Source organism: Quercus robur, chromosome 5, assembly GCF_932294415.1.
Source record: "Quercus robur chromosome 5, dhQueRobu3.1, whole genome shotgun sequence".
Taxonomy (NCBI): domain Eukaryota; kingdom Viridiplantae; phylum Streptophyta; class Magnoliopsida; order Fagales; family Fagaceae; genus Quercus; species Quercus robur.
Window position 1 is genome coordinate 20,561,293 of NC_065538.1, and position 13,183 is coordinate 20,574,475.

Here is a 13,183-nt window from a genome sequence, read left to right on the forward strand (position 1 = left end):
AACAAAATAATCATGGATACAAATTTAACATTAAACAAGAGCATGGGGTTTACATTTCACAGATACAGAAAAGACAATGGGTTTTACAGTTCACAGACCCTTCACTGCACCACCATGTCCAATTGAGCCCAAAGAAAATGGTAAAATCATGACAGAAATAGTTAACTCCTAAATTGGAATCTAGAATGAAGGTTGCGAATTACTGTAGATATCTCATTTTGTAACTGAGAAATCTATCACGGGTTAAATCTTAATTCTAAAACATTACAACCTCATCACCTCTCAAGGAATCAAGGTTTTAAAATGCCTTATATCAATTAGAGTCCAAGGCACTCCATATAAAGAATAAAGCTTTTTGGGTCCTCACACTCGACTCATTATTGGCATGATATTATCCTCTTTGGGAGCACCACTTAACCACATCCCTCAAGGTTTTAAAAGGTTTTATCCCAATTAGAGTCTAAGACATTTCATATAAGACGTAGGACCTCCCCTAATTAGGGGGTATGGGACTTTGTAAAAATGCCATTTGAATCATTTGATTAACATGAATTCTTCTCTAAAATGTAACTAATCTCACCACGATTAAAATGCCATAATACAGAATGATCGACCAAAAGAATACATTAGGTTGCTCATGTAACATCACTCCTCTAAGATCTTTAAACCCATTCAGTTACGTACGTCCAAACACATCAATTTCTTCACCAAATCACAACATTCAAGCAAGCTACAGCACATCACACAACATCTTTTATTCACCAACACGCTCAATTCCCTGCACACTTCAAGCAAATTAAATATCCGTGGATTAGAACATCCAACATTTCAAGGAGGCAAATTAATCTTCAAATCTCCATCAAGCCATTTGAAGGATATCGTGCATGTAAGTATAAAACTACAACTATAATACACATATAGTAGTGTTTACTTGTTTGAGACAAGAAAATCAGGGGTCTCCCCGATAAGTGGAAAGATCATAGAGCCAGGAGTTTATTTTTCATTACATTTAGGATTTGATATGGACTATTAAGATAAATTAAAAGATTTAAAGACATATTTCCAGCATTAACAAAAGGATACTAGTCCATATGATCAATTATCAAATCCAAAGTGTTGACGCCATTATTATTATTATTATTATTTTTCTGATCTATAATTTATACAATAAGATTTAAGCTGATAAGCGTTGCCTAATGCTGTCTAATGGTTTTGAATGAGTTTATTCTTCTTTTCTTCTCTGTATTTATTATATATTTTACAAGGCTTTAAAAATTGAATCAGTCAAAAAGAACCGCAAAAAAAGTGATTCTTGGTTATTTGGTCCAATTAAATCAAACTAAGGTTTAACCAATGATATCATAAATAATTTAATTAGTGAATTTAAAATTTAAAATAAAACGTATAATACTAATAACTTATCATATTTACTAAAAAATTATTTTCTAAAAAATAAACATATTTAAAATATTTTTCATACCTTATACGAAATAAGTATAAACAATCAAATGAACATTACAAAAATAATAATTATTTTATAACAGTTTTTCCCCTGTGATCCTTTACTATATATATAATTGAACATTAAGGATTTAATCGAACTCTTCTCAGATAAAATTTAATATGATTTGATAAGTTTTTGTAGAGACTTACTCTATAAAATAAATGATGCAAAATTAGATGCTAGTGACTTATAGAGTTAAAATTTAAAATGTAGATATTATTTTATGTTTCTTTTTTTTTATTAAAAAAAATTAGTATTTTTCCATCCACCATTTTTATAAATCCAGAAGTAATAACAATAATTAATTATGAAAAATTCACCTACCCTCTCAAAAGAATACAACATTAATTACCCATCATTCAGCTTTCTCTCAAAAGAATTCAACGTTCTCATCAACCAAAAAGAAAAAAAAAAAAAAAAAAAAAATTCAACGTTAATTAATCAAAAGAAGCCGCTTCCAATAAGTGCTCAACGGGTACTGTTCTATGCTTTTATTTTAGGTGAAATTATATTATTAGTCCTTGTGAAGTACAGTTAATCTCGTACTGCAAGTGAGCCATATAAGCTTCCCAAATTTTATAAAATAAGTATTATTAGTCATTTGTTAGTTTTTTTGGCTGTGTTTGCATAACAGCATAATGACGCGGCATATTTTTTATTTTAAAAAAATTACACATGACTACCAATTCACAATGTAAGTGCTTGGAAAAATTCTATATAAGTGTGAATAAATTTTAGTAAGTACAATAAAAGCACAATCATACAAGAACACAAAAATTTACATGAAAAACTTTTTCTTCTTGAAGGGAAAAATTATGGGACAAAGTTTGAATAATTTCTATATATTAAATAGAAATTACAACACTTAGAGATACAATTTGAAAAAAAAAAAAACTCTCTTTTTCTTTTCACTTATTACTCTTTTTCTTAGTGTGTATCTCTCACAGTTCTCTTACTCTCTCTATTTCTCTCTTCTCTTTTGCTTGCTCACGCAGTTCTTCTGCACTTAGTCCATACTTTATCTGGGACTTCACTCTTCACCCTCCACCAAATGGCCGAATGGCCTTCCTTCTATTTCTTCATCTTTTTCTTCTTTTCTTCTTTTTACACTCTCGACATCAATTCGTAATAAATGCAACTCAATTTCCTTGACTTTGCTTTAGCCAACACGCCTATGCCAACCAACCCCAATAACTCATGCTGACTTTTGTACATGATGAAAGACTATTACAAATTGTCAAAAAAGTTTTAACAAATTAGACTTATCTCAATTCCCAGACAACCCAAATCCCTTTCACCAAAGCCTCAATGTCGGCCTCCTTTGCAACACTAACAACCAAGGCACAACTGCCATAGACCTCATCGCGAAATCAAAACCTCATGCTGGTCTCCATAAGGACAACACATATTGACAAATCTATTAGTTCAAGAAGAGGTTATCAAAAAAAAAAAAAAAAAAAAAAGTTCGAGAAGAAAATTCTATGTTGGTGTTGACTTCAAATCTCAAACGTGTCCAGAAGAAAATCGATTTGCTTATTTTATTTTTTTTATTCTTACTAGATATTTGTAGAGATCTAAGTGTTAGACTCTTCGATTATGCATGCCTATGGAATCTTGAAGTGTATTTTCTAATATATACCCTTGGTTCAAATCAAATTTTAAAATTGGAAAAAAAATGGTTTATTTTATATAGATTTGGATCTTTTATGTAATATCGGAGCTTTTTGAAGCCAATCCCTTCATTTATATAGATATGGATCTTTTATGTTGCTTGTAGAGGATCATCATGATGGTGACATGGCTTTTGTTGGAGTTGTGGCGTTTGGAAATGGGATTTGGATTTTGCAATGAAGTCTGTGGCAGTTGTGGCTTGATATTTGGAATTGATGTGAAGGCTAGTTTGGAGTTTGGTTAAAGAGATTTGGGTTTATTTTTGGAGATTGAGATAAGTATAATTTGAAAAACAAATTGTGAGTTGATGCCTATGTGTAATTTTTAATAATAAAAAAAATATGCCACAACACTTAAAAAAACTGACATCTCATTGTTTTGTTAAACGCAGACAAGAAAACCAACTGGAGGACCAGTATCACTCATTTTTAAAAGTCTTGAGAAACCAATAACATTCACTTGAAATTTCAGAAACTAATTATGCTAATAGTGTATATTTCAAGAACTAACAATATAGTTTCACTTTTATTTTATGTACTTATATTCAGTTTAAAGATCCAACCTTCTGTCTTTGTGTTTCGAAGAGTGGCGGAATCTATGTTTTGTGAAATAGAAGAACATGAAGAGTCTTTGATCTCTCTCTCCCTCTCTCTCTTGAAGCTATGGAGGAAAGAGAATGGATGAGATTAATTTTATGTTGATATGGTTTCAAAAACATAATCTCTTGCTTCCTTGCCTACATCGTCATTGTGGTTGTGCTCCTACCATTTCAGATCTAAGAGAAAAATAGCATTTTGCTGGAAAAATATCCACTGTTTTAGTCCCTCTTCAAACATCTGCAAAACCGATTCAACTAGACCAGTTCTCAAGTTTCACGGTTAAACTAGCGATTAATGGTTTTTTTTTTTTTTTTTTTTGGTTAATTTCCAATTTTTGTGATTAATTGAACTAGATTGGTGTTTGGTTCTCGGTTGAACTGACGGGTCTAGCCCAATTTTTAAAACAATGATATTTTAAATATTATTTTTTTAAAAGGAAAGGTTAGAAACTTATATTTTATCTTTAGAGTAATGTTAAAGACATAAACTATTCTACAAACATTTTACAAACTGCCTATATAGCATACTCCATCTCAACTTTTTAAAACTAAAATACCACGTCAGAAATTAACAAAGTAAATTAAAAAAAACCCCCAAATAACGTTTGAAATAAAACCCTCTCCCTCTCCCTCTCACTCTCTGCGCCTCCCTCGCTGCTTCAGCAGTACTGTAAAATAGTTTGCGTCTGTAACATTACAATTTATCTTTGAAACTTGTAGTTAGTGTCCATAAAACCATCAAATCATTAACATAGCAAATTTTTAGAATGTATCTGTAGAGAGGGAAAATTCCCGACCTATCACAAGCTGACACGTCACATTACCAAGTCCACAAAATATAGCCAATTACAAAGCACCATGTATTGCTACTAGGTTTTGCTATCACTATTCAGAAGCCAACGGAAATTTGCCAAGTTGCATGCAAAAAACCAATAACGCATCAGCATACGTGTAAGCGATGACACAAGCAATCCAGCACGTGTAAGCGATGACACAAGCAACCTTGCACGTGTAAGCGATGACATAAGCAGTCCAGCATGTGTAAGCAATGACATAAGTGGACCAATCAGGCTATGACATGTGTCACCAATCAAGCTCCGCCACGTGTCGCTCACCCACCCCTAAACTCCTATAAATAGAAGCCTTCCTAAGACATTTAGAGGACCAGGATTTAGAAATGAAAAAGCTTTGCTGGAATCAAGTCCTGAAGCCTCCAGGAACTTCAAGAACTTCAACCCCAAAACCGGAGAACATTCGAAGTAGAATCATCCAAATTATCTGCCTAAATCCAAAAGTTTGCGGAAATCAAGCTCAAAAGTCCGAAAATATCAACAAATCACAAATCAGTGAAACTCTACGGATTCAAGCCTCCAAAATCCTGAAGAACTTCCACCATAAACCCTCAAATACGAAGAATATTCGAAGAGGAATCATCCAAATCATCTTCTTAGATCTCAAAGTTCACTGGAATCAAGCTCAAAAGCCTCCAGAAACCTCAAACAACTACAAATCAGTGAAGCTCCACGTATTCAAGCCTCTAAAGCCCCGAAGAACTTCCACCACAAACCTTCAAAGATGACGAATGCACGAAGAACACAAAGAACACGAAGAACAAAGAATTTCTAACAAGCTTATAGCTAGAGATTCATTGTAATTTTGTTTCAAAGATCTTCGATCCATTCCTCAATCAAATTGAAGGATATCTTGTGTTCAAAACAAAATCATATTATCACAATCCCAATCAACAAATCTTTCAAAGAGATCGAATCAGAGGATCAATATTTTGTAATCATAGATAATTGTACCATACAATCATCAATACAGATTCACATTTGCGACTCTATTTTACTTGTTTGACTCATTTCGAACCGAGAAATTTAGTCGCTTACAGTATCATATAAACTTTCCCCTGGTTGTAAGCTCTAGTTCAAATAAAACCTTCTCCCCTTGTAAAGTGCAAAAATGGAGATGAGGTTGTAGTTTCAAGACTCATTTGATGTGTATGTAATAACCAATTAAAAAAATGGAAAATATAAAAATCACAGGTGTGCAATGGTCAATGGTGTGAGAAAGGAGAGGTGAAGAGAGACAAGAGAGGTTTATTACTTTATTTAAAGGAGACAGGGAAAAAATAAAAATCACAAATGTATCGCAACTACTTTTTTTTTCTTATTGATATAAATATGTTGACGTTTAAACTTGGCATGAATTTATTTATGTACTAGATTTTTTTTGTAGTTTGTTTTTTTTCTTATTTCATGGGATTTTCATTTATATAACTTATAATTATTTTTGAAAAACAAACACATATATATACACATAAGGGAGAGGGAAATAGGCGAGGAGCGTCGAGAGAGGATTATTTACATTTATAATATGTAATGACTCACCACATTATATTTTTACAATCCAAAGGCAATCAATATCAGAAAAATTTTCTTGCAAATTATTAGTATTTTAATTAATGAAAAAAAAATCATAATGTTAAAAAATATATAATTTTATAATTTTTATATAAATCCAATTCTTTCACTATTCTTTCATTTATTCAATATATATGGTTCAATTTTACTTAGTCAAAGATTCAAGGATTAATTTCTATAATAAATATAAATATCCTAGCAAATATTGCCTCTTTTCGTTTATAAAAAAAACATTTATATGACACGCCAAGTACGAAAACAATCTAATGCATGTGAGCCCCGTCAACCTATTAAAGTATGCACAATAACCTATCAAAAAAAGAAAAGAAAAGTATGCACAATAAATCCATAAAATTATTTTAATTATCACTTCATAATCATTTTCCGTCATGTCCATCTTGCAAATTAATTGTGCGGAATTCCAGGAATACCAACAAATTAAGCATCGCGTTGTGCTTCACATGAACAATTTCTCATGTTATTTTTTTCACCACCTTTGTCATAGGCTGTCTCCAAAGTTGAAACCCATATACCTCATAGTCTAAGCACAGCCTGACTTTGGCGAAGACCAACAACTGCTGTTGGTAGAAGCCTAGGTGGGGCAATGGTTATTGAATGGCGAGTGGTGACATTAAAGTCAAAGAAATGCCTTCCCAATACTTTCTTGACAAATTTTAAGTTGTAAGTTGTTATTAGCTGTTATTAGTAGGTAAAAAAGTAAGTTTAATAGTGCGTTCAAGTTTAAACTAATAATTTCTTACTACATATAATTTGTTGTGAAAATATTGTGAATATAGTACTTCTCTTAAAGTTAGTGCACCCTACAATCTCAATCCATGAATACAAATTTTATGTCTTACCATTTGTATTTCACTTTTTATATTCCAACTATTACAATTTTTCAACCATTACATATTATTTTCACTTATCTTATAAAATAACTAAAGTTTTATAAAAGAATCAAATACATAACATGTCATAATTGGTGGAATATTAAGTGTAACTCAAAAAGTGGGATATAATATTTCTATTTTTGGACAAGAAAATCTAAAACCACAATATTTTGTAACACAACTTTGCCACAAGTATAATGTGACAAAAGTTATAATTTGTCATATAAGATAGTTGTGTAAAAATATATAATAGAAGTGATTCTAGCTAGAATATATAAATCATTATTCCGCTATTGATCCAAAAGTGACAAGAATAGTTCTTGAATAGATACATTAGAGACATTCTTTTTTCTTAATTCTAATTTATTTTTATTTTTAATGGAAGAAAGGAAGAGGTCTTAATATTTTATTTGTAGCTTTTTTTTTTTTCCAGAAATATTTTATTTGTAACTTTCGCATATGACATGCCTAAGCTACAAATATGATCATATGTGAAAGTTACAAATAAAATATTTGAATGAAATTGTTTTGAATGACGACCACGTGCCTAGAATAGATACAGTAAACTATCTTTCTTCTCCTGGCGTGCCACAAAATTTTATGGTAATATCTTGCATCCCTAATTACTAAAGGCCTCCATAGATTGTAGTCTTATTTCAAATTTTTTTTAGAGAGCAATTAAAATCACTTATGTATTCACTATATAAGTGAATATATAAGTGATTTTCACTAAATTTCCCCCATTTTACAAAGCCTTGGCCAAAAAGTGGTGAAGTTTTGTTACAACTCATAGATAGAGATTACTATTTTATTTGGATGGAAACTCACAAAAAGCGTACAATTAATGATCATAATGAACACTTAAGAGCATTGTAGCTAAACCACATTTTTATTGTTTTCAATGGAGATATTTAGGATTCAAATTTTTCTTTCCCCAGCTGTACCTATTGAATTTATCAACCAAAAAAAAAAAAAAAAAAAAAAAACCGAAAGATAATATTCAACGTTCCATGGAGCATTTATTTTTTTGGTCTGGGAAGGGTATAACACTGGTTTTTTTTTTGGTATAGCATTACTTGTGTATCACACGTATGACTGCAGTATTTTCTTATTTAAAACTGCGGAAATTGTATTTTTTCTGACCAAAGACTACCATCTTCACATTGTGAGAGGATTTAGTAGGTGAAAATAGAAAAATAAATAAAAAATTTCATTTACTGAAATATACGGTCAGGCACACATTCATTCGTTTAAACATACAGAGTCCGAGAGCTTAATTAAAAATAGTAAACGCAATTCTTTTTATTTAATATAAGTGAAAGTCACAATAACTTTCATTATTTCATAAAGCAATAATAGAAAACCAGAAAACACAAACATTTGGTCCCTGGTTGTAATATAACGTAGCTACAGCCATGCAGCAGTAACTAAAACGTTTATATTCATAGCTAAAGACAAAGTGTGACCAACATAGTCAACTTTATTAACATTTAATACTACATGGAAACGATGATTTTTTTGATTAGGGATCTTTTTTTATTATTCTATAGTAAATGTCGAGATCCGGTATTAAGCTCTGTAAATCATCCAAGCTTTGCTGAAAACTGAATATGAAAACCATCTCCAAATCCTAAAGCAGGGGATCGAATCACCTCTCCTTCTTTGATTGTAGTCATCCTTAATCAGCCATAATTCCAATACAATAAATTAACAAAATAAAAATCAGTTTTTATTCAACTTGTCTAAGTGCTGCATAAATGCATGTAAGAATAAGAAAATAAAGTACCTGTATTTGGTGACCAAGATATGAAAGAAAACGCCCATTAGAACTTTGCTGAACTCGGCTCCTGCACATGATGTCATGCCTGCCCCAAATGGTATGAAATTCTTTGCTGACACATTTGCTGAGATGTTCTTTAATCCCATAATGAAATGAAAGATTAGTCAAATATAGGAACAAATATTAAGGATTCTCACCAATACTAATTAGTCCACGATGAGTATATATATCAAGATTTTAACTTGGAAAAAAAAAACACAAAACAAAAACCAACCCACCTGCCATCTCCATGGATTGAAGGTTAGAGGATCCTCATAAGTGCTTGGGTTTAGTTGAAGGGCGGCTGGAACTACCATAAGCGCCCAACCTTTTGGAATTGTATACCCTGCAGTCAACGTGCCTCCTATTATTCTTAACTATTTTCCTAATGAACGTGCATGTCTTATATTCTCTGACTTACACTATAATTAAGACAACAATTATTTACAATGATACTGGCTCCCATTCCGAGAGTAATTATTAAGCACCTTTAAAGTACAACAAACTTGTTACTTTGCAACAATAAAAACTAGTTATTTAATATGGGAAAAAGTTAACAGATACTTTAAGAACATTAGTTTGAGAAACATTTTTGAAAACTTTTTATGAAAAAAGAAAAGAAAAAATCAATGGATTCTTTTTACAATTTTCTTTTATTTTTTTATATTTCTCACGAAATTGGAATTAAATTTTTTTCTAAGCGAAATGTGAAACAAATAGGTTTTGTATTAAATGATTCAATTTTTACCCCCCCCCAACCCAAAAAAAAGGAAAGAAAAAGGACAAAATATGTTGACAAGTCAACAAATTTGATTTTGAACTTACCATTTACTTGAATGTCTTGGAGGGTTCTTCTCAAAATCCCTGGAGCAACACTAGCAAGTCTAAGCGATTCATTGATAACCTATATGTTCCAATTCATTGGATTGTAAGAATAGTTGGCAATAGCTTGAAGCTCTTTGTTAAAAATTAAAAAGAAAGATTGTGTGCCTGAAATTAAAGGGGGAATATCTATCTACTCACATTATGAGTAAAAGTCATGGATTTGTATTCCTTCCATGTAAGCCCAGAATTGACATCTTCTCTGTTCTTAAGAATTGCTTCATGCTCCTCCTAGGAATAACATATATATTTTTTAAAAGTAATATTAACATTTAAACACCGAAAAAGCTTTTTCTAAATCTATGTTATGTAAAATTTTGGAAGTTCTTTGTGTCACTAACCGTTAATTCTTGTATCACTTTTGGGTTTTCATTAATTAACATAATGGCTAAAGTAAGAGTTGACGATATGGTCTCAAAGCTAGCAAAGAGAAGCCCAAACATCATGTAGATGACGAATTTATCTGTCAAGAACGTCTCTGTTTTCATGTCAGCCAGAATCTGATCTAGAAAATCTCCTTTGCGAATTTCTGGATTACTCTTTCTCTCTTCTAGTTCGCTAGTTATTATGCTTATTGCTTTCTTCTGGTTCTGTATGACAATTGAATAAATATATTAGATTACATTCACATATAATATGAGAAGGATGTTTTAGATTTTGAAAGTTATAAGGATCAAGTTTGAGGAAATTGCCTGTAGACACCTATGATAAGCAGTACCGGGGATATTAATAGGGAATGACATAAGTCCCTGCAAGAAGTTAGTAAAAGATTCACAAATATCTTCCTTTGATTTGTCTGCCTGAAAACTGAACAATTGCTTTGCTGTAAAATCAAAGATCATCTGCAAACGATCAACAAATAAGTAGTTAAATAATGAAAAATGTGTATTTTGTAGTAGCTACTTCAACTTTAGTTACTCAAAATGCCAAGAAAGGAACATCTAATGATCCTTAAACATTGTTTCCAAGCTTCATTAGCATTTTAGCAATTAAAAATGGGTGAAACGCTATTTTAATGTATGTGGCATCAAGTTTTTTGAGAGTACGGAACCCATAATGATCATTATAATGTATTTTCAAATGTTTTAATATTTACCATTGTTTCATGAAAAAATAACTAAAATTTTAAGATTATTTATCTCCTTCCTTTTCTCATTTATTTTGTACCTCTTGAAAAGGCTATGTCTTGGAAGTTTAAAATATATGTTCCATCTAAAATAATTACTGGGATCAATTATAAATATATATATATATATATATATATATATAAAATATTGAGGCATTATCATGATGGAAATTAGTAATTAAAAGCTTACCGCTGATGTGCTGCTTTTCACTTCCAAACTGGGGAGTTTAGACCAACCATGTAACCTTTTATTTATTGCATCCTCTAACTGTGGCAGCATCTTGTCCTTGAGGGCCTCAGGACCAAAATGACCCAAGATTACATTCCGAAGGTACTTATGAACATTTTTATGAGCATTAATTCTTGCTGCATCTTGGTGGAGAATTTTTGCAAAGGAGTCCATATACCATCTTTCAACCAATTTTCCTTCTTGTTGAAAAACATAATAATTGAATTCTGGATCAGATGATACCACAACTGGCCGTCCTGCCAAGCTTGTTCGAAATATAGGACCATATCTAAAATGACCCGCCCAAAAAAGAAAAGAAAAATAAGTTGGTTACACAAAGATGCATATTTATATAGATGGAGTAAATATAACCAAAAAGCAAACCAAAAAAAAATGCATGTGGTTGTGTAATATAATGGCCCATATCAAGAATAGAAAGTTTGCAACAGAAATGTGAAAAACAAATTAGATGAGATGCAAAAAACATTTCATGCGGGTTACTGTGGGCTTACTTCTTCATCCTATTCTTGATAAAAGGTGGTGTGTCTATGGACTTGCTTGACGCAAGAAGACCAAGGGTCTCCCCAATAAGTGGAAAGCCCATAGAGCCAGGAGGTAATTTTCCATTGCATTTAGGGTTCCTCCACCTATAAAGCCAATGTGTGGCAATCACTATAAGTAAGCTAGCTACGGAGAGCCAAACTGACCACATCTTAAGCTAGTAGCAAGGAGTAGCAGCAGATGCCAGTAGTATAGGGGGAGCTTAGGATTGGTTCTTATGGAGAGAATTAGTGGCTCTTTATATAGGCAAAGTGTATGACATCATACATAGATTGACAAATAGGCAGGAGTGTTTCGTTTTTTCCTCTCAGATAAAAATAATGTTAAATGGTTTGAAATTAACAAGTACAAACTATACTCCCAACATAGTCAAGTCCTTGTTTCTGAATTTGAATGATGTAAATGAAATACCACAATTAGTTAATTACTGTATAGAAGAAAATGGCAGCCACATTTTGAAAACTTTGGATTTGATATGAACTACTAAGAAAAATCAATAGACGAATACAGATTTCAATTTCTCATTATTATTTGAATATTATATTAATTGTAATTTCTCTGCAGCCTAGAGAACAGATTAGTTGACTGCAATACTGTATATACACTGCTATCACTATCCACATATAGGAGTCATATAGGACCTAGTAAGTAGTAACAAAATTGCGTCAAATTATTTTGGGTCTGCTTTTATATTTTCAAATAAATTATTTTGGATTAGAATTAGTTAGACTATTTTGGATTAGTCAAAGCAACGAATTAATAACAAAATTGCGTCCTCAAGAATTCGTATCAGATCATGTTATAGATCAGCCAATGGTAGATCAGCCAATGAAGCAGTTGGAACAAAAAGTTAATTCCCTCCTCTATCGTTAGTAGCAGATGCAATAGATCATGGAGAAAATGATACAAGCTCAATATAGAGAAGAAAAGAACATGCAAACTCATACAAAGGCTAACCATGAAGGTTGGACGAGTATGAACACGGAAAAATAAAAATAAAAATAGAAAGCTCAAAGCTCTGTAACTCTACATAATTCACCTAGGATGTATATCTTTGCCAAAAAAATAAGTTTCAAGAATGAATTCCCAACAAATGACATTTAAGACACCAAAGGAAAACACTTTGTGGCAAAAGGAGGATTATGTGACTGATTTATTTTGTTATTATTGGATAAATATGTTAAACATTTGTTTTACTTATTCATAAAAAAATGTTTGGATTAAGATTTGTTTGGATTAGGATTAGTTTTAATGATAGATTATAAGACGTTACTAGTAATTATCTTTTTTTATTTAGAAGTTTGTCTTATATAAATTCAAATGTTGACAATGAAAACACATTTTCACAACAAATCCTAAATAATATGCTGTTATTGGTTATCATTTGAATCCAGTATTGATATTACTTTTACTAATTAATAATAGTCAATAACAACTTGTCATTTATAATTTGTTACAAAAGTATTGTAAAAATATT

General features: G+C 31.4%; 1 protein-coding gene across 1 annotated transcript; it reads right to left on the minus strand.

Moving 5' to 3' along the window:
• Positions 1-8,366: 8,366 nt before the first annotated feature.
• LOC126725466 (cytochrome P450 87A3-like) lies at positions 8,367-11,940 on the minus strand. The gene is made up of 9 exons (XM_050430225.1): positions 11,658-11,940; positions 11,107-11,434; positions 10,483-10,632; positions 10,132-10,380; positions 9,932-10,021; positions 9,734-9,812; positions 9,148-9,254; positions 8,876-9,003; positions 8,367-8,766 (listed from the first exon to the last, which is right to left on the minus strand). Exons 1-9 carry the CDS (start codon positions 11,855-11,857, stop codon positions 8,673-8,675), a joined length of 1,425 nt encoding a protein of 474 aa, XP_050286182.1. The 5' UTR covers positions 11,858-11,940; the 3' UTR covers positions 8,367-8,672.
• Between the last annotated feature and the right edge of the window lie 1,243 nt (positions 11,941-13,183).

Excerpts from the sequence above, each read along its gene's own strand:
- LOC126725466 (XM_050430225.1), bottom strand. The coding sequence starts at position 11,857 with ATGTGGTCAGTTTGGCTCTCCGTAGCTAGCTTACTTATAGTGATTGCC. Across the intron at positions 10,381-10,482 it reads CTTATCATAGGTGTCTACAG|AACCAGAAGAAAGCAATAAG; the intron begins GCAATTTCCTCA and ends ATTGTCATACAG. Across the intron at positions 9,255-9,733 it reads CCAAGACATTCAAGTAAATG|GGTATACAATTCCAAAAGGT; the intron begins GTAAGTTCAAAA and ends CGTTGACTGCAG.